This window comes from Acipenser ruthenus, chromosome 2 (assembly GCF_902713425.1).
Source record: "Acipenser ruthenus chromosome 2, fAciRut3.2 maternal haplotype, whole genome shotgun sequence".
NCBI lineage: Eukaryota > Metazoa > Chordata > Actinopteri > Acipenseriformes > Acipenseridae > Acipenser > Acipenser ruthenus.
In genome coordinates this window covers 107,135,727-107,157,232 of record NC_081190.1, presented here as the reverse complement: position 1 = coordinate 107,157,232, position 21,506 = coordinate 107,135,727, and the positions used below count along the sequence as shown (strand labels likewise).

General features: G+C 37.1%; 1 protein-coding gene across 19 annotated transcripts in view; it reads left to right on the top strand.

Annotated features, from left to right (window-relative positions):
* LOC117408504 (prominin-1-A-like) overlaps nt 1-21,506 on the top strand; it is a 107,912-nt gene that overhangs the window by 9,030 nt on the left and 77,376 nt on the right. For all 19 annotated transcript variants that reach the window (XM_059005736.1, XM_059005823.1, XM_059005712.1 and 16 more), the window contains exon 2: nt 18,319-19,034. In XM_059005736.1, the coding sequence (XP_058861719.1) occupies nt 18,812-19,034 (223 nt within the window). In that variant the 5' untranslated portion in view covers nt 18,319-18,811. The remainder of the gene's footprint in view (nt 1-18,318; nt 19,035-21,506) is intronic.

Sequence of the window (21,506 nt, the reverse complement as noted above, 5' to 3'; positions counted from 1 at the left end):
TTTTCTTTCTATAAAAATATAGAATCACGTATTTAAAAAAAAAATATTATTACCGTGGTAAAGGTGGGACTGAACAATGGAGCATACAAAATAGTAGCCAGCATTATAAAAGTGAAAAAGCGCTGAGCTCCCACACCACTACTACAGTCTATGTACAGCAGCTACTTTTAGAGGTATGAGTTATTACATAATGGTGTAACTGTATTGAGGGATTCTGTCTTACTTTTAAGAATTTAAATATTCCTATGTGTAAACTTTTGGACGAGCAGCGTATAGAGTGTAGGCTGAACTTGGGCAAAGCAGAGAGGAGTTGCCCTTCGATTCCTCCTAATTATGAAAAGCTGTTTTAATAACGGAGTTAGATTTATTTTTTTAACATGAATACAACTGTCCACGTTTGTTAATCTTTGTGACATTTTACATAAGTGTTGTTTTAATACTAAAAAATATAACTTTTTTCTAGATTAGGATGTATTGTCCATTTTAAAGGACTTCATAAAAACAACACATTATATATATATAATATAATATTAATTTTATTAGTATTACAGCTCCCGAGTCTCAAGACCTTAGGTAATGAAAATACATATTCCCCTACTGAAGTGCACATGTCAAAGCACATTCACTGTGTAAAAACATGGAACAATGTGGATGGAGACATTTTGCGGAACCCCGGTCACGTTAAATTTGACTTGACTGTTCCGTTTACAAAGCGGGGTGTTCACTGGGAGGACCCTACCATCTCAGCAAACAGTGCTATAAATAATGTATAATCAAAAGCTTTCATGGTAACCTACGTGGGCAGTTGTATTCATGTTAAAAAAAATAAATCTAACTGTTATTAAAACAGCTTTTCATAATTAGGAGGAATCGAAGGGCAACTCCTCTCTGCTTTGCCCAAGTTCAGCCTACACTCTACTTATACGCTGCTCGTCCAAAAGTTTACACATAGGAATATTTAAATTCTTAAAAGGAAGACAGAATCCCTCAATACAGTTACACCATTATGTAATCACTCATACCTCTAAAATAGCTGCTGTACATAGACTGTAGTAGTGGTGTGGAAGCTCAGTGCTTTTTCACTTTTATAATGCTGGCTACTATTTTGTATGCTCCATTGTTCAGTCCCACCTTTACCACGGTAATAATATTTTTTATAAAAATACGTGATTCTATATTTTTATAGAAAGAAAAAAATGTGGAGAGAGAGAGAGAGACCCAAGTGTACAAAGACGACAGCTTCCACGGTCCACGATCACAGTAACTGAGTAAATGTTCATCCAATCGGAGATCTGATTTAGTGTTTTCACAACCAACACCCGCCCACTTTTTTATGTATTTCCGTTACAGGATTTGATTTGTATGGTGCTGTTTTTTTAAGATGTACGCGTTTTTTTGAGTTTGTACACACATTTTAAGATGTACGCGTTTTTTTGTGTTTGTACACAAATTAAGATGTACGCTTTTTTTGTGTTTGTACACACATTTTAAGATGTAAGCGTTTTTTTGTGTTTGTACACAAATTTTAAGATGCAGGCGTTTTTTTTAATTGCAGGTAAGCTTTTTTTTTTTTAATTGCAGGTACACATTTTTTTGTTTGTCTGTATTTTTTTATTTGCTTGTGTTTTGCACTTTAGGGCCACCGTAAAAAGGTCTAAACGTTAGTGAGTTTTAAACTTTTTTAGTATTACTACAGAGCAATTTATAACATTCGTTTTAAATTGTGCTCATGCTTTTACTAAATAAACTAACTGCTTCACAACAGAGCCAACTGCAATGAAATGAAAGGATCAAAGTGTATCAGCAGAGAAAATAATCAAGTTCTGCAAAACAAAGTTTCTTTGGTCATTTTTTTAATGGAAATGTTACTGTATGTTGCTATAATGAGTAATGTATTTAAAAACGGTGTTTTTTTTATTAAGATACAGAAATATGGGAACATTGAAACAGATGGTTTATAAACATTTGTTTCAGTTAGGCCTAATTGATAGAATGTGGCTACCCTTTCAGCAGATGTGCTTCATTGATCAATTGACTCGGGATCTAGGGCTTGGGGTTTGTAAGCATCCTGAAACTAGAGGCATGTATGCATATTTTAACCGGGGACCTTTACAACCAAACACATGAGCTACCACAATTGTGCAACTTCTTTATATATTTAATTATACGTCTAACTGTTGGCTTTTATGTGGGATGAATAATTATTTATTATTTATTATTATTTATTATTATTATTATTATTATTATTATTATTATTATTATTATTTATTTCTTAGCAGACTAAGTATCACAGTACGAAGTATCACATTACAGAATTTCACATTGTAAAGTATCACATTACAGAACATCATATTACAGATAAGAGCAGTTGTTAAAATCATTCACAGAAGATCAAAATCAAATAAGAGCAAAAAATAGAGAATACATTAAATAATTACATGTAAGAGCAGGTTCTAATTTTTTTTCTTTTAAAACCACCACACCCTAAGCACTAGCAAAGTTATGCAGTATGTAATCTACAGTATTAACTCCCTTGACTGGGGATTCTAAATTAAAGTACCTTCATCCTTAGAAACAATAGAATGACCTTTGGATTTTAAAATGCCCTATTGTTTTCTAATTACCTGTTGTAGTAGGACCTGTGGACCTGGGAGTACTGTAAACTCTATTTGGTGAGGAATGTTCAGTTAAATCTTGTGCTAGCTCTAGTTCAATGGAAATTATGGATGTAGATTTCACTAAGGGGAACTATCATTTCCCTGTGGGTTGTGGGAAAACTGATGTTTTCCTCTCTATCAAGTTCCCAGAGTGAAATGAGCAGGAATATTGTGTGACAACCATGGCTGGAGCTCCACTCACCCTTGTGTCCCTTGTGTATCATTTCACGGCTGTGAAATTGCTGTTTGTCCTTTAGTAGACAAAAAATAACTTGTAATAATTTAAAAGTTAAAGTTTGTAGAGGTACATACTTATGCATCATACCACTATCTGTATATGAGCCGACCTTCATTACTTGTTTCTATTAACAGCATAATAACCAGTTAATAATAAATAAACTTCCTCAATATTAAAACATTTCAGTCCTGTTGCTTCAGGTGTAGGAGGAGCTAAGTCTTCTGAGTGTTTAAAATCTGAAACAGAGTCAAGGGTTTTATACTAGTTGCATGCAAAAACCATCTCAAACGCCTGCGTTTTGTCTGTTTAATGTCTGGTTAGTTCACAGTGACAGAGGGATTACAAGGATGTACCTTTAGGCATTGTAACTCAAATTGCCTCCTGCAAATACTATTTTTGTAAGTTGTAGGGCTGTGCTACTGTACATGTCACGATACTGCAGAATAACACAAGAAAGTCAGCTGTAGTAACAAATGTTTTCAAAGTGTGAACGTCATTGCTCATCACCTGAATAACTGGAGTGTGAATGGCATGCCTCGAGCTCAAAGTAAATGAGCTTGTGCGTCAGCTGCTTCAAAGTGTAGGATTTATTTCTTAGCCTGTCCGTAACTGAGGACTTCATGGCCACATTCAAACTTAGAGGCTTGACTGACAGTTGTAGTACAAATGTAAACTACTAGGCATCTGCTTAACATTGTAATGTCTTTGTCCAACTTTAATAACGATGTACAAACTGCAATTCTCTGTTAAAATATATTAGTTTATATAATGTTCAACCCCCCTCTCTGACTGTTTTGTGAATGGCATGCCTCGAGCTCAGGCTAACCGCACACCTTAGTTTGTGGGTCAAGTTAAGTTTTACAGCCTATTCAGTTCTTAATAGTTTCCAACGTTTCTGGACGGTGTATGCCAGGAATCATAGATATCACTCTTTGTGGGTTTCTTATACTTGGCATCTCTGTGCATCTGTGGCCCATACAGTTTAAAATGTGTTTTTTACTTGCATATTTAAATAAGAAGATTGCTAGTTTTATATGGTTTTGTCTAAATGCTATGTAAGAAAAGATATGTCACACACCAAGTTCCAGTTTCAAAAGCAGAGGTTGCTTTATTGTAATCACACAAGAGCGAGGTTACAGCGCTGGAGAGAACTTCAAAATTCTCTAACGCAACCTTTTTATACATGCATGCAAAACAGCATCAGTATACGCCTCACAAACTGTTCATGCCTTTTGTCACATCAACCTTCACAAACTGCTCATGCCAATACTTTCCCGTTAGCTACCGTTATCTACTAACGCCCAATTATTATTTTTATAATACCAGGTACCCTTGTGTGTCTCTCCTTGTGAGCATATTAAATGGTGTGTTCTCCAGACATACAGTAAACTAAACTGTCCTTTAGTCCTAACAGCTTTCTTTTTTTCTTTTTATTCATTTTTAAAATTCTAATTTACCCCCCAGACTTTCGAATCCAGAACAATTACAAGCGTAAATCCAAATTCAAAATCATTCTTCCAAACTGGGTACAGTAGCGTGTTGCTCAATTGTTGACATGGTGTCACACAAGGCAACGCGCAGGCAACAGAACGTTTTGTGTTGTGGCCGATTACAAAAGTTGCTTGTGTGACCAGGACATTAGGCTCATAAAAGGTGTAGATGCCACTAAAAGAGAATCAGTTTTCTCTGGTTCAGCTTTCTCAGCACCTTTATCCCTAGTTTAATGAAAGTGACTGCAGAGTAGGTCAAGGTCTCTTAAAGTGCATATTGTTGTTGTGTTTTTTTTTTTTTTGGTCACTTCCGGCCTTAAAAACTTTAATTTGAAAAAACAGATCTTTTGAAAACTGTATTTTACAGCATTTTATTAATTATTATACATGGTAACAGACAATAATACACTTTTAATTTATTTATAATTCAGTATCTGAAATATATAGTGAGAATCCGCTTTTATTTCAAGTGACTGTCTTCTGAAAAGTAAGAACTAGATATTTTATTGTTATTTCTGTGGGCTAATAGTAATGTTTTCTGAAAATGATGATAAGAAAGTTATGCTATGTTGTCAGTGTAATATGTTCACTGTGGTTAGCTACATTGAGTTTACTAGTGACTTTACATGTAAAAAATGCTATTTTAACCAGGAACTTGCAGCTAAAGTAGTTGCTTTAGAAGATCATATTGTTACCTTAAGGGACATTATAAAAACTGAGCAATTCATAGAGGACAGCTTTAATAACACAAGACTGATGGGGTGTGTCTCGTTAAGTCAAACTGAGATGGAGGGTGTTCCTGGCTCTTCAGTTTCTATCCGGGATGTTGGGGCTCACCCCTTAGTTCCTGGAGAGGTGCAGGAGCACAGGCCTTCTCTTTCTCTTTCTCCACCATGCAATAAACAGGAGTGGATTACTGTAAGAAGGGGGCCTAAAGTTAAGGCTGCTCCTACTGTTCCTGTACTTAATATTAGGAACAGATTTGATGCTCTAACACAACATAAAGAAGTTATTTTAGTTGGAGACTCCATTATTAAACATGTTGGTAGATCCTTTAGAATTACAAAGAAAATAAGTGTGAAATGTTTTCCAGGTGCCAGAGTCAAAGACATTACCTCTCAATTAGATCATGTAATAGAGTAACACAAACAGATCTCTACTGTGGTTTTACATGCTGGCACCAATGATATAAGGTTGAGAGAATCGGAAATCCTCAAGAACTCGTTCAAAAGCTAAAGGAGTATGAGAGAAACATTATCATTTCAGGCCCCTTACCCGTTATGGGCAGAGGTTGTGAAGCTTTTAGCAGACTGTTCTCTCTTAACAACTGGTTAAAAGTTTGGTGTGCTGTGGAGAATATTGGATTTATTAACTGGGATATTTTCTGGGAAAGACCTAGTTTTTTTGGAAAAGATGGATTACATCCTAGCAGGAGGGGTTCAACTCTTCTTGCTGAGAATTTGGAAAATAATTTTACTTCTTATCTTCTTAAGTGTTGACTACATTTCCCCAATCCTGGTATTCTTCCGGATTCTAAATACTTGTCTGTACAGAAAAAACATTATGTCAATATAATCTCTGAGCTGTCCTGTAATAATCATATTAAGACTATTAAATTAACATCCAGGCATTATAGCAGTAGGCACGGTAGTTCACCCCAAAGGGTTAATGTAAATAATCTCATTAGAGTCCCGACCATCACAGCTACACCTCCAGTAGTTGAAGATGTAAAATTATGCCTTGCCTTACTCAATATTCGCTCATTATTAAACAAATCCTTTCTTATCAATGATTTAATCTCACATTATAAACTTGACTTTCTGTTTCTGACTGAGACTTGGCTTAGTTTAGATGATAACATCTCCTTGATTGAAGCCTCTCCTTTTAAATTATACTTTTGCTCAGAAAGCTCGTTCAGAAGGGCGAGGGGGTGGGATAGCTACTATTTACCGAAATAATTATAATTGCAGACAAAAAAATGGTGAGGAATTTTCTTCATTTGAATCCTTGTCTTTGCTATTAGCTAGCCAACCACCTATTCTTATTGTAATAATTTATCGCCCACCTAAACCTAGTCAGTTTTTTCTGCCTGAATTTACTGTCAACTAATTATGATAGGATTCTTTTACTTGGAGATTTTAACCTTCACATTGATAACAAAGCTGATTCAAAGGCTATTGACTTTTTAAGGCTCCTGGACTCTCTTGATTTTATTCAGCATGTTTCAGGGCCCACCCATAATCATGGCCATACCTTAGATCAGGGGTAGTCAATTATTTTTTGTCAAGGTCCAAATTTCTTGGTCAAGGTACAGTCAAGGTCCAGACTCATCTGAAAGTCAAGGTCCGAAACTATTTTCTTGCTGCAAGTGCCCCTGTCCAACAAACACATACAATGCTGTGAATTAGTAATATACCCCATTGCTTATATTTTTAGTCCATTAAAAAAAATGTAATAAATTAAATCTGAGACTTTGAGAAAGTACATATATAAAATGTCAAACAGATGTAAATATTAGCATTAAAACACTTTCAGATAACTGTTTTAAGTTTTGAATTAGAGTTTACAAAGAGTATTAACTTTGGTTTTGTTAAATAAAATTATAGTAGGCATAGATTAATATAGATAATCTACAAAGCCTTGTTGCTTGTTTAATATTAAAGTTTGAAAGAAAATAATACTTAGTACAGATGAACTCTCTATCTTGGCTTTATGATTCAAGTCTTTCCAATAACAAATACACACCCACACACACATGTTTTAAGCAAAATAATCATGAATAATTACTGTGAAATACCTGTTAACTATAGTACGGTATCACTACTGAAAATGTAATTTTATACAGCAATACAATTTGAAATAAAATATATGTGAATAATGTAGAATTATAATACTCACCATCAGTGGGAAAAATGACAGGTCCTCTGGTGGACAAGGGCCTTGAAGTTTGGAGTGAGTTCAGTAAAGGCAAGACGGAGGCAGTTGCACAGATGATTATCAGTCAAAACGGAGCGATTACGCGATTTAATGTTGTTCATTGTTGAGAACGCAGACTCACACACGTATGTCGAGCCAAACATAGTCAAGATGTTAAATGCCACCTTCCTCAAGTGTGGATACTTGGAGTCCAGCACAAGGGTTGTCCAGAAAGTTTCAAATGTAGTTTGTGTGCCGCATCTTAACCACTTCATCAGATTGTAAATCAATAAGCTCCAGCTGTAGTTTTGCTTTTTCAACATCCGGAAAGGATGCTTTTGCTTGATCACACCAAGTGCCGTTTGCTTGCACCACGAATGTGTTCTTTACAAACAGGAAGACATCTTTAACACTTTCAAATTCTTGGAACCTGTGCTGGAAGTTTTGAAGAAGCCTGTCCAGAGATGACGTCATCTGATGCACGTCTGCAGTGTCCCGGCAGCTTATCAGCGTTGGGAAATGCAGCATCCCCCCAGTTTCCAAATCACTTTTGAATAGACTCAGTTTGTTTTTAAATGAAGCGACACTGCTATGGAGATCTACTACATTGTGATTTCGCCCCTGTAGCTTTAAGTTGAAATCATTTAAGTGGCCAGTCAAATCAACAAGGAATGCCAGGATGCTCATGCTTGCGGCATCTCTCAAAAATGTGTATAGTTCTTCTGCCCTTTTCCCTGGAATTGTATGCAGATATTCTTCCACATGAACTCGAATTTCCCACAGCCTCCTTAGTACTTGCCCTCTGCTCAGCCAGCGGATGTCATTGTGGACCAAGAGGTCATCGTAATCGGCAGACACTTCTGAAAGAAAGCTTTTGAATTGCCTGTGTTGCAGTGCTGACTTTGACCGAAGGAAGTTGACAAGTTTTATAAGCGACAACAAATCCTCCACAAATTTCTCTCCATCAAAAAACCGGACATACATTGCTAGCTGAGCTGTGTCCCTGATATCACAGGATTCGTCCACTGCCATGGAAAATTTTCCAGTTTTCAGTTTCTCACTTAACTGCTTAAAAACGTCTTGTGCCATGATCTCAGCGCGCCTAATAGCTGTTGTATCTGAAAGTGGTAGTTGTCTGAAGGCTTCAACAACGTCTTTCTTCTCCGCGAAAAGGGTTTCAGCTGTAGTAACCATACATTGCTTAACCATGTCCGCATCTGTAAAAGGTTTCCTGTGTTTTGCCATAACCCACACACACCTCAGTGAAGCTTCAGTTGCCTTTTCCTGAGCACAAGTAGCCTTTGAAATAATATTTGTGCTATGAGAATATCCATCTTTTAATGAAGTGATCTTGTCTGATCTTAAACGGGAGCCCAGTGGATATTTGTGCTTCGTTTCATAGTGCCGTTTAATGTTCCCACTTTTAATAACAGCAACATACCGATCGAGCATTTGGTCGCTGTGGCAAAACAAAACAATAAGCATCGGTCCACTCTTCTTTAAATGAACGATTTTCGGTATCAACTTTCCTTTTTTTTGCTGCCATGTTTAAACACACTGCTGTTAACTTGACATCGAAAGCACTGGAGGCGGGACTATAGCGTTCAACAGTGCGCACAGTGGAAGGTGTATAAAAAAGGAACTCTCGTTCGTTTTTTTTATTCGTGGAAACTGACGATAGTTCAAATTAACAGTACACTAGATCAGAGATGGCATTGTGAGGGAATGAGAGGGTAAAAATAATAATTAAAAAAATACAATAATGATAATATTAAGTAAATAAAACGATTCCGCGGTCCGTTCAAAAGCGTCTGGCGGTCCGGATTTGGCCCGCGGGCCGCCTATTGACTACCCCTGCCTTAGATCTTGTCATCTCTCGGGGTCTAGTTGTTAATATCTCATCCATAATTGATCCTAATATCTCTGATCACTCTTGTATTTTATTTGAAGCCATTGTATCGGTACCCAGAAAGAGTGGGGCCCACACTATTAAAAGCCGTGTCATTAATTCTTCAACTGTACAAAGGTTTTCTGAAATAATAAGTTCAGCTCCATCACTTCCTTTGCAGTCTCTGTCTACTGAATTATTAGTTGACAGATTTAACCACCTTTGCACTACTACTCTTCATACAGTTGCTCCAGTCAAGACTAGATTAGTTCCACTTAAACATAATGCTCCCTGGAATTAACAATACTATCCGTCAAATAAAAAGAGACTGTCGTAAGATGGAACGAAAATGGAGGGCTACAAAATTACATATCTATTTTGATATTATGAAAGATTATCTATCGAGGTACAATGAAGCTATAAGATCTGCAAGATGTGCATATTTCTCCAAATTGATTGAGGAAAATAAAAATAACTCCAGGGTGCTTTTCTCAACAATAGATAAATTGATAAATCCTTCATTCTCACCCATCTGCAACATAGAAGTGTCCTCGTCCAAGTGTGAAGAATTTCTCAACTACTTTGAAAATAAAATAAAGACTATTGGGGAACAAATTCCATCTTATGGTTCTAATTTAATTATTTCAGATAGACTGGGGAAAACAGTGATGGAATCATTTTCTTGTATTACTGCACAGGAACTAAACATGATTGTCATGCACATGAAATCCACAACTTGTATGTTAGATCCCATTCCAACAAGGTTTCTGAAGGATGTCCTTAGTTACTTGTGTAATGATATTCTTGCCATTATGAATAGTTCGCTGGAAAATGGAATAGTTCCGGCTTCTTTCAAAATTGCCCTGGTTAAGCCCCTACTTAAAAAACCCAACTTAGACAGTTCACTTCTGAGTAACTTCAGACCCATTTCAAATCTCCCTTTTCTAGCAAAAGTTCTTGAAAAGGTAGTGCTTAAACAACTTAATGGCTTCCTGATTACTAATAATATGTTTGAAAAGTTTCAGTCTGGGTTTCGTTCAAATCACAGTACAGAAACTGCCCTGGTAAGAGTAACAAATGACTTATTAATGAGTGCAGATTCAAATGCTATATCCATTCTTGTTCTTTTGGACCTTAGTGCTGCGTTTGATACTGTGGATCATTCCATCTTAATTGATTGTCTTAAGGGATGGGTGGGCCTAGATGGTAAAGTACTGAACTGGTTTAGATCCTACCTTACAAACAGACAGTTCTTTGTTTCACTGGGGGAGTCTGTGTCGGGTTTAGCAAATATTACTTGTGGTGTCCCTCAGGGTTCGATTCTTGGTCCAATATTATTCTCTTTATACATGTTACCTCTAGGCCAGATTATTCATAAACATGCTGTAAATTTCCACTGCTATGCTGATGATACACAGTTATACATCTCTGTGAAACCTGGTGACATTAGCACAACATTAGCCTTATTTGAGTGTATCACTGACATCAAAACTTGGATGTCCTTAAACTTTCTGCAATTAAACTCTGATAAGACAGAAGTGTTGATAGTAGGCTCTCAGCAACAAATTGATTTATCAAAAATACATTTGGGGGACTTAACTCCTAATTTGAAGTCTGAAGTAAGAAATTTGGGTGTTATTTTTGATTCTACTTTAAGTTTCGAGTCGCATATTAAAATGATTACAAAGGTATGTTTTTATCATCTAAGAAACATTGCCAAAATTAGATCCATTTCTGTCTTTATCTGATGCTGAAAAAGTAATCCATGCTTTTATTTCATGTAGACTGGACTACTGTAATGCTCTTTTTTCTGGACTTACTAGCCAAGCTTTATTAAGGCTGCAGCTTGTGCAAAATGCAGCTGCAAGGGTCCTTACCAAAACCAAAAGGAGAGCACATATTACTCCCGTACTTGCTTCTCTGCACTGGCTTCCAGTGAAATATCGAATTGATTTTAAAATTCGATTGCTTACATTTAAAGCACTAAATGGAATGGCACCAGATTACCTCTCAGAGTTGCTGTCTCTTTATCAGCCTCGGCGTGCATTGAGGTCGACTAATAGTGGCCTCCTCTGTATTCCGAGGGTGAGGCTCAGGAGGAAAGGAGAGGTTGCTTTTTGTGTTCGTGCTCCGCAGCTGTGGAACTCTCTCCCCGACCATGTCAGAGGTTCACCTACAGTAGCTACTTTTAAATCTAGGCTTAAGACCTATTTTTATAATTTAGCTTTTTGATTTTATATATTGTTGTTTTTAGTTGTTTTAAATTGTGTCTTTTCTCTTTGCGATATATGATGTTTTTTTGTTTTTTTTAACTGTAACTGTTTAACTTATTCATCAATTTATGCCGTTTTATTAACTTTGATTTTAATCTTTGTGTTCTGTTACCTTCTTTTTTGTTTTTTGTGCAGCGCCTTGAACCTTGTTGTATGAAAGGCGTTCTATAAATAAAGATTATTATTATTATTATTATTATTACTACCAGCTCTTGCACTATGGATGCACGTCAGTGCTGATCAATTGGAATACTGTCAAACTTTGTAAGAAAAAAATTTAACATGAAATACTGTAACTATTATGGCTTCCAGTACACTTTTGCAATATCATTTTGTAGTTTCTTTGACATGATGTTAAATAAAATATCTAAATGATGTGTATATATATATATATATATATATATATATATATATATATATATATATATATATATATATATATATATATATACATACCGTGCCTATAGAAAGTCTACACCCCCTTGAACTTTTCACATTTCGTTGTATCAGTGCCTCAGTTTCATGCATTTAAATGAGGATTTTTTCCCGCTTATCTACACACCATACTCCACACTGTTAAGGGGAAAAAGTTATATATTAAAAATACAAAACTGAAAGATCGTAATTGGATAAGTCTCCACCCCCCTGAGTTAATACTTGGTGGAAGCACCTTTGGCAGCAATTACAGCTGTGAGTCTGTTGGAATAGGTCTCTACCAACTTTGCACTCCTAGATTTGGCAATATTTGACCATTCTTCTTTACAAAACTGTTCAAGCTCTGTCAAACTGTTCAAGCGTTGATGGACAGCAATCTTCAAGTCATGCCACAAATTTCCGATTGGATTTAGGTCGGGGCTCTGACTGGGCCACTCAAGGACATTTACCTTTTTCTCACTTAGCCACTCCAGTGTAGCTTTGGCTGTGTGCTTTGGGTCGTTGTCATGCTGAAAGGTGAACATCTGTCCCAGTTTCAGCTTTCTTGCAGAGGGCAGCAGGTTTTCCTCAAGGACTTCTCTGTACTTTTTTCCATTCATTTTCCTTTCTATCCTGACAAGTGCCCCAGTCCCTGCCAATGAGAAACATCCCTATAACATGATGCTGCCACCACCATGCTTCACAGTACGGATGGTGTTCTTTGGGAGATGTGCTGTGTTGGGTTTGCGCCAAACATAACACTTTGCATTTAGGCCAAAAAGTTTCATTTCAGTTTTGTCAGACCACAAAACTTTTTGCCACATGGCTACAGAATTTCCTGAGTTTTTTTGCATACTTCAAACGGGATTCAAGGTTGGTTTTCTTGAGTAATGGCTTCCTTCTTGCCACCCTACCATACAGGCCAGATTTGTGGAGTGCTTGGGATATTGTTGTCACATTCACACTTTGACCAGTCTTGGCCATAAAAGCCTGTAGCTCTTGTAAAGTTGCCATTGGCCTCTTGGTAGCCTCTCTGATCAGTCTCCTTCTTGCTTGGTCATCCAGTTTGGAGGGACGGTCTGATCTAGGCAGGGTCTTGGTGGTGCCATACACCTTCCACTTCTTAATCGTCTTGACCGTGCTTCAAGGGATATTCAAGGCCTTTGATATTTTTTTATACCCATCCCCTGATCCTTTCAACAACTTTGTCCCAGAGTTCTTTTGAAAGCACCTTGGTGCTCATGGCTGAGTCTTTGCTTTGAAATGCACTACCCAGCAGAGGGAACCTACAGGAACTGTTGAATTGATCCTGAAATCATGTGAATCACTACAATTTAACACAGGTGGAGGCCACTTGGTGTGTGATTTTGAAGGCGATTGGTTACAACTGAGCTAATTTCGGATTGCTATTACAAGGGGGGTGGACACTTATCCAACAAAGCTATTTCAGTTTTTATTTTTAATTAATTTTCTACAAATTTCTAGAATATTTTTTTCACTTGGAAGTTGTGGGGTAGGATGTGTAGATAAATGAAGAAAAAATACTATTTTAATGCATTTTAATTCCAGGCTATAAGGCAACAAAAGGTGAAAATTTTGAAAGGGGGGTAGACTTTCTATAGGCACTGTATATTCTCATATCTCAGTCCTAAAATAGTAGGTGATGCAAAACCTTTGGCCATAGCTGTACATTCACTGCAAGCACATGTTGTCGTAAAGTAAGTTCGATATACAGACAGACAGATACTATGATACTCTCAACAACCTGTGTTAAAGGTACAAGTTTCCTCATAATTGGACAAGCAGTTCCCTAGGTATATGCAAACAGGTAGAAATATGCCTGCCACCACTACTGTATAATCTTCAAAAGAAATGGCAAAATAAACAAGACACCATTAAATTGCCATTAAAGAATGTAAACTAATCTTTTGGCAAGCAAAAAGAAGGAGCTGTTTTTGGCCCTGTCCACACTTAAACCATATTAGTTGCCTATAAACTGGCTTAAAAGTGCTAAATACGGTTTGTGTCCACACTACGCAGCCTTTAATACCATACTCGAGAACCTCGGGGTAGTCTCGAGTCAGGTTCTAAATTAGATTGCATCAGGCAGTGCGGTTTATCAGAAGTGTGGATGCTGTAATACTGAGCTACATTTTTTGTGTATCCTCCAATATCCAAAAATGCTTTCTGATATGTTTTGGCGCATGGACCTTATGAATACAGTGCTCAGAACAGGCGCCTGAAGGAGTTGAGAAGGACTATCAATACTGATGTACCGTATACAATTTCTGAGGCTTGTTGTAAAGTGGTGGATCATGGAGCGCTGTGATCAGATGCCGAAATCAAGGCACATTGATATCTGGAGCGATTTAAATATGTCAAGAAGTTCAGAGTTCAAATCGAAACGCACACATTATGATAAAATGCACCTTGTGCTATTAAGCAACAAAACCATAACGTTCATGCTAAGTCTTCTGTGGGCACGGGCTCCATATTTGCAAGGTTGTAAACAGACAGTGCATTATGGGATACTATCATATTAAGTCCCACAGTCCATTGCGCTGCTAGGAACTGTAACCAAACTTTTAATAATGTGTGTACGCATGAAGCCTGACTAAACATGAAACTGTACTACAGTGTGGACGCTTTGAGCTGGCTTAATTAGAACGGTTTTGAGTACGGTTCATGAGATTGGTTATGTAGTCTGTACAGGGCCTTTGTTAATTGCAAGAGAAGTCCTACTCCACTGTTTCAGTGAACATCATCTTACCAAAGAGGTCAACTCTGTTTGACAACCACATGTCATAAGCAATGAGCCAGATGTTTCCCTGTTATTATTTTCTGTAAATATCAACAGTCCCCTCAAACATTGTAGAATGAAATGGTGTGTCTGCTGCTGCACTGACATAGACCCTGATGTGAGCCCCTGGTTTGCCCAGTTTCTTTTAATGGGATTTCTGACCCTGGAGGCCAGTCAGAAAGAATCTTGCAAGTTCTATCCTTTCTGCTAGCGCAGCCTGTTTCATCTCTGGCAGTATTTTATAGTGTGAAAGGGGAATGGGTGCGGGGTGGTTAGGGGAGTCTAGTACATCTGAATGCCACTGCGTTTATATCATTTAAAATCGCTGCTATGACTACGTCAGAGCATTGACTTAAATTTCTTTACCTTAAAGATGCAGTCTCCCTCATTCTTGTCTAATTTTATACTTAAACAATAACTAAAGTGTGCATCGTGCTTCTTGGAGATTTTATTTTTTGATGTATTTATTTGCATGGATAAAATCAGCGACAGCGCTGTAAACTTGAAATTTTCAAATGAAATTTGAAGAAGGATTCAACTTGTTGGTGTCTGTTAACTAATTAAATTAAGCCTCGTTTGCACTCATCACTAGGTAGACTATTCCCCAAAGGTAGTTTTAGCTTCGCTTTAGGGACACCTCCCTTAAAAACCTGCTTTACCCTCTCATTACTATGTGAACAGTGCTGCCATGGCTCAGGAAGCAGAGTAAATTTAAAAAGGGGATCACATTTTTATGAATGGTGTTTTTGCTCTGTACATAAGTGACAAACTCCTACTGAGGTGAAATTTTTAGCTAGGGCATAAAAGGTAATAAGATATGTTTGAATTTGAAGAACCACTTTAGCCTGTAAAAGGTAATGATTACCTTACATAACATCCACAGGGAATGCAGTCCTACTGCAGCTGTTTCATTATTGCACTTTTGCCTACACTGTGATACTGCAGACCAGTGAATTAATCCATTACATTAGTTACCCCCCACCCCCTCCTTTTATTCCATTTCTAAATCCAAAATACAGGTTCATGCAAGATGTATTGAAAAGCCCTGTTAATGTTTCAGATTAATTCTTTATATCATTGGGACTGCTTGTTTTCCAAACTCTGGGCATTTTGTTGGGTGTCTTTGCTCTTGACAAAATAAAACGACTAGCACGGTTCGACATTAACCATCGCAGTTTGGCTAGTAGTTACGGGTTGGAAAAAGTTTTAACGGTATAATGTATATATATATAGTATAGGGCACATGGCTTCCGTTTCATGAACTCAGGAAAATGGGTAAGTGTGCCAAAAAAGTTGAAAAAAAAAAAAAAAAAATTCCGAAACCCATTTCTAAAAACATATCCACCCCAGATAACGGCGTAATTGAACTCGTCTGAACTTTCCCGCCACACGTCGTACTTGTTGTACACACAGCATCTGAGATTGCGTACTGAAGTGCTGTTGGTACTGCTTCTTACCTCAACATGGCAGCTTTTTTACAGTATAGAGTGGAGTGGAAGAAATCTGGCTTCATGATGACAGTGAAACAAATGACAGTTCCCCAGACTTGCAGATAAAACAGCAGCTTTTTTGTTGGGGATTCAACATTTAGTTGCCCTCATATCCAGTCTTACAGTAATAGTTTGCAGGATAGCAGGTGTCTGTCTGCAGCTGTGACTGCAGCGAATAAAGATGCCCAGATGAATACCCAGATACACCACATGGAAGCTGGACAACGGGATTGAATTGTCTAACGTTTTGATTTTTGGCACAATGTGTTCAGGTCAGAAATGCCATTCACAATCTTTACAGGACTCGTTCGTACTATCAGCAGTAAGTGGTGCGGACTTGAGAGAGGCTAGAAGCGACAACGATCTGAAAACAATTATTTTTATTATGATTATTGTGTGAATAGTGTTTATTATTAGGATTAGTATAAATCCGTTAACCTTTTAGCATTGCTGTTACCATATAGTAACAGCTCGGTTGCGGGTTTGCTTGTAAAAAAACGAGTATCATTTGTATACATACATTTTCAAATCTTGAATACAGTGTTTTCATTTTCTAACAAGCACGCCAATGTATGCATGTTAAATGGCTGAAATAATACAACAGTAGTATATGTGGAAATGCTTCGCTTCGCCACTTTTTTATATTTAAGACGTGGGCTCACTTTGGTCACCGTACACATTACTAAATATACGGAAATGAAAAACCATCATGAAAGAATATGCGTTTTTATTTCCCCCCTTAGGTTTTTTTCAGGAACGAGACCGTTTGTGTTAACATGTAGTTTAGGATTACCAGATTTCCAAAGAGAAAAATGGGGATGTTTTTTTTATTTTTTTCCCCCTTTAATTTACTGACGCAGTAGCAACTCTGAAGCCAAAAATAATAGTAAAATAAAACAATAATAGTTTAAAAATTTAAATATCGGGTGAATTTATTTCTGGTGATAACTCATTTATTTTATTTATAGATTCTCATCAAAACATGTTAAATGTACAAAAAAACAGATTTAAAAAATAGATCAGCTATTACCATTTAAACACATGGTATTCACATAAGTATTATTTATTTCTAAGCTAGATGCCCTTATCCAGGGCGACCTTACAGTTGTAAACAAATACATTTCAAGAAGATTAAACAAATAATCCTTAAAATTGTTTGTTATTTTTGAATGGTGCTAACTCACAACCTAATATATTAACTTGCAGAGCAAGTTAGTGCACTCTTCAGTTCATTTAGAACTGAAGAGTGCACACACACCAGTGACTCCGTTCTGTTAAGAGCTCCCACAGAAATCCACTTGTCATTTTAGAACTGAAGAGTGCACACATACACTCTCTCGCTCACAGATACACATTTCATCACACAGTAAAAAATCTAAATGTAGAACCCTGTCTAAGTGGGTGATTGTAGGAAGTATGTAAATTATACACAAGCATTGCAATACCTGAAGTACTTTTTAAACAAATCTATATTTTAATGCTAAACTAGATTTCTGTGATATTCAGCAATATCTATTGGACAGAACTGCAAGTTCTGTTCCTCCATGTCAATTAATGTTCTTCCTCGTTTACTGGTCCAATAGGGTTTCCACGGGACTTACAGATAAACATGCAATTTGTTCACTTGCCAAACCTGTGTTTGGGCCAGATGTGTTGTATTTTTAAAAAAAGAATAGTTTCAATCCACCTGAAAAAAAAAAAAGCCTAAAGCTTTGATGCATAATCAAGCGTGTTCATTTACCTTGACGTTAATGCGAAAATTGCAGGAAGTAATTACACAGAATAATGTGGTTTTGCTGTGTCAGATGCAGTTAGTAGGGATACTGTAGTAATAATCTGGCAAAAGAAAAAAAGAGGAGGCTTTTGGGTTTAAATAAATTAGAAGGTTGATTCCTCATTAAAAGCAGTGGTTGTTTTTTAGTAAGCAAGATTCTAAATGGTAAATGTATGTTTCCAATTCAACTGCAAAATGCTTGTTTATCCATAAGAAGTAAACATTGCAGTATTTTGGATTGTGACTACAGAGTGTTGACAGGAGATTTACTGTAAATCCTGTACTATAGAGTGTACAGTTACTGTATATCTAGGTGCTTTTGTAAGTTTCTTTTAAATATTTCACAGTAGCTCATTGTCTTTCATTTTTGTGTTTCAGGTTTCTTGTTGTCCACAGTCTCGGGCCTTTCCAATAGGAGGGGTGCTTCATGTCTGAGCCAGTGTTTTCCATCACTGCCAGAGATGGTGCAGTGTCTCCGTTCTGTTAAGAGCTCCCACAGTAATCCACTTGTCATTTAGAACTGAAGAGTGCACACACACCAGTGTCTCCGTTCTGTTAAGAGCTCCCACAGAAATCCACTTGTCATTTAGAACTGAAGAGTGCACACACACACCAGAGACACACTTCATAACGGAAAGAAGAGGATTGAGAGGCATCTGGTTTTGTTTTTGTATTGCTGTTTTATTCCAGTGGACAAATATTCAACCCGGGAGAGCTGTTGGGCAATGATTTCCACACATCAGCAAAGGACATAAAGTTTGAAATATAATCCTTTTGTTCTTCAAAGCTTTTGACGAAAAAAAACAAAACAAACATCCCTGAAATTGTAATCTTGGGTGTTTTATTTTTTTTTATATGAGCACTGCCAATCATGATGGGTAAAGCAGGGTTGCTGTTACTGATGCTGTGGGGCTGTACAGTATGTGGAAGCCAAACTTCAATGCAGAGATCACCACCGGGAACTTTGGATTTTGGGTTTGTTCCCTCTGGAGTTTATGAAACACATGCATATTTTGAACCCGGACCTATAGGAATCCTTTTTCACTTAGTACACACTTTCCTTCATGTGGTGCAGCCCAATCCTTTTCCTCAAGGTAAGTCTTGTTAAATTTGCTTTATTAGCCTTGCCCTTGTTTGTCAAATAAATTTCTCAGAGTCACTCAAGATATGTAACCATGTAAGCAGTCAGATTGTGTTGCTGCAGTGCTGAAGTGTAATGTCCCATTGGAAGTATATGCTTATAGCATGTAAAGAGCTCGCAATCCATGTTTTAGTAATGTACAGAATGAATCTTGGAAAGTAAATGGTCTCATGTTTTGTTTTTTGTTTGCAGACTATTTGTTTTTACAGTTTTGCCCATCATTAAAACAGGTTCTTCAAATCAATTTGAATATGCTGGATTGTAACAAACCAGTGTTTTGTGCTGTTGAATCAATAATGGTTTTAATGGGGAAAATGTAATCGGCCAACAGTATATCGGTTGAAAACTGGTTTCATTCAGACATCTGCAGTCCTTTTTATAGCAGTGGCATTCAAGGGAAAAGGATTTGAGCTCAGGTACACTTATTAAACAAATCCATGTACAGATATTTCTTTTTTTTCCCTCAGTGTTTGTTTTAAGGAGGAGTGATAAGGTTAAGGTCCTTGTTATGCATAGGGGCAAGAAGATTAGGTTTAAATCCACGTACCATTTCAGTGTTCATAATCAATTAGAAAATTTAGGGATTAGGCATGGCTTTCCCAGTCACCTGCTTAATTAGGTCATTCTATAATCCCCCTGCTCCATATGTTGCTGTGTGTTTCATTTTCACCTTGCAATAGTTGGTTATGCATATATGTAGTGGGACATGTGTGTCCTTTTATAGCGTAAGTAGCGGGGTTCTGAAAACTAGCCTTACACGTCCCCATGCGTTGCTACAACTGTTTAAATAACATAGCTGTAATTTAACATCCTGACACCTTTTTACACTTTTATAACTTTTAAAGTATGTTTCATAGCTCTTATCAAAGTGGCCGCTCTAGTGCACTGTGGTTTTAGATCTGTCCTCTAAATCACTGCACAAAAAGCAGCTCTGGCTTTTCTGTTTTGTACCACATCATGGATTGTTATTGCTGAGCTACCTGTTTGACAATGTGGGCAGTAATCCTTACTCTAGCAGTGCACTAGAGCGGCCATTTTGAAAAGGGATTAGAATCCACTTGAAAGTTTTAAGTGTAAAAAATTGTCAGGATGTTAACAATAAAAATAATGTTTATTTAAACCGTTGTAGCAACACGTAGGGACGTGTAGTGCTATATTTTTCGGAACCCTGTGTAGCACCTGCCCGCCGAGACAGAGTGGGGCAAGCGCCACAGAATGGACAAAAAGTACAGCCTGACTACGCCACTGAGGGAATTTCACTCTCAGAATTAAAACAAACGGTAATTTTAAAACATGTCTCTTAAGTAGGTTCTTTTATAGGGCGTGGAGCTGGGATACAAATCAGAAGGAGCACGCAAACTACAATGATTAAAAAAAAATTCTAGGTTTTATTTGGAGAGGACACAGACTCGGATCATAAATATGCACAATAACAAACAATTACTACTACCATCGACAGCATATAACCGTACAGACGTGACGGAGGAGTTAAAAACACTGCAAAAACGCTAATAAATACTACATCATAATAGTAAAATAAACAAATCAAATACACCAAACACATCTTTAAATAACATATACAAACCAATAAAAACACATGTGAAAAGTGCCACACATTGCTATTATAATTAACTATTCCATTATTTTTATACACACACAAAGTAAGTGGGTTATCGTTGACAGTGCAGATCATTTATCAAGTAATCATATTGCGAGCTGGAGTCTAGTCCTATTACAGGAAATTAACGAAAGCAGTCATAATAAAAACAATACAGTACATAAAAACAAAATAAAACAACCAGGGGGATATCTAAAAGAACGGAAGCTTAAAACACAAACTAATCGGGGGAACGGCAGGCTGTTAGGACATTATGAAGCGCGTGGTGGTCCAAGAGTAGCCGGCCACGTCATGTAAAACACTTGCTGCTTTGAAACAATAAGTTCTAAACCAGTGAGTCCCTTTGAGCATTTCACGACAACCAACGAAGGTTGTAGCTGACTAGAAGATCATAATCAAATTGGCTTACTCACGTCTCATACTTCAATGTTACTGCCGCTACTCGCAGACCACACACAAAATCCTTTTAAACACACCGCCATTGCACAGACTGCCGCCGTCACGCCAGCCTCCTGCTCCCTTACATTCTGCTTCCTATTCCATTCTCCCTTGTCTGTAAAAACCAGCCTTTTAAATGATCCAGGTAAGGGAATCATCCTTTGATTGGCGCGGGGAAAGATAAGGGGGTAACGAAAACGATAAACACAAAGTAGCGACCTGCTACCTACTCTTTAATGCAGCACATGGAAAGAGTTATAACACACATTGACTTCCAAATTCTATTATACAGTAAATTACAAATGGCCAAATTGAGTTTTCAGAATTTTGAAACTGCTAGGCTGAATGTAAATGAATACCGTATAATAA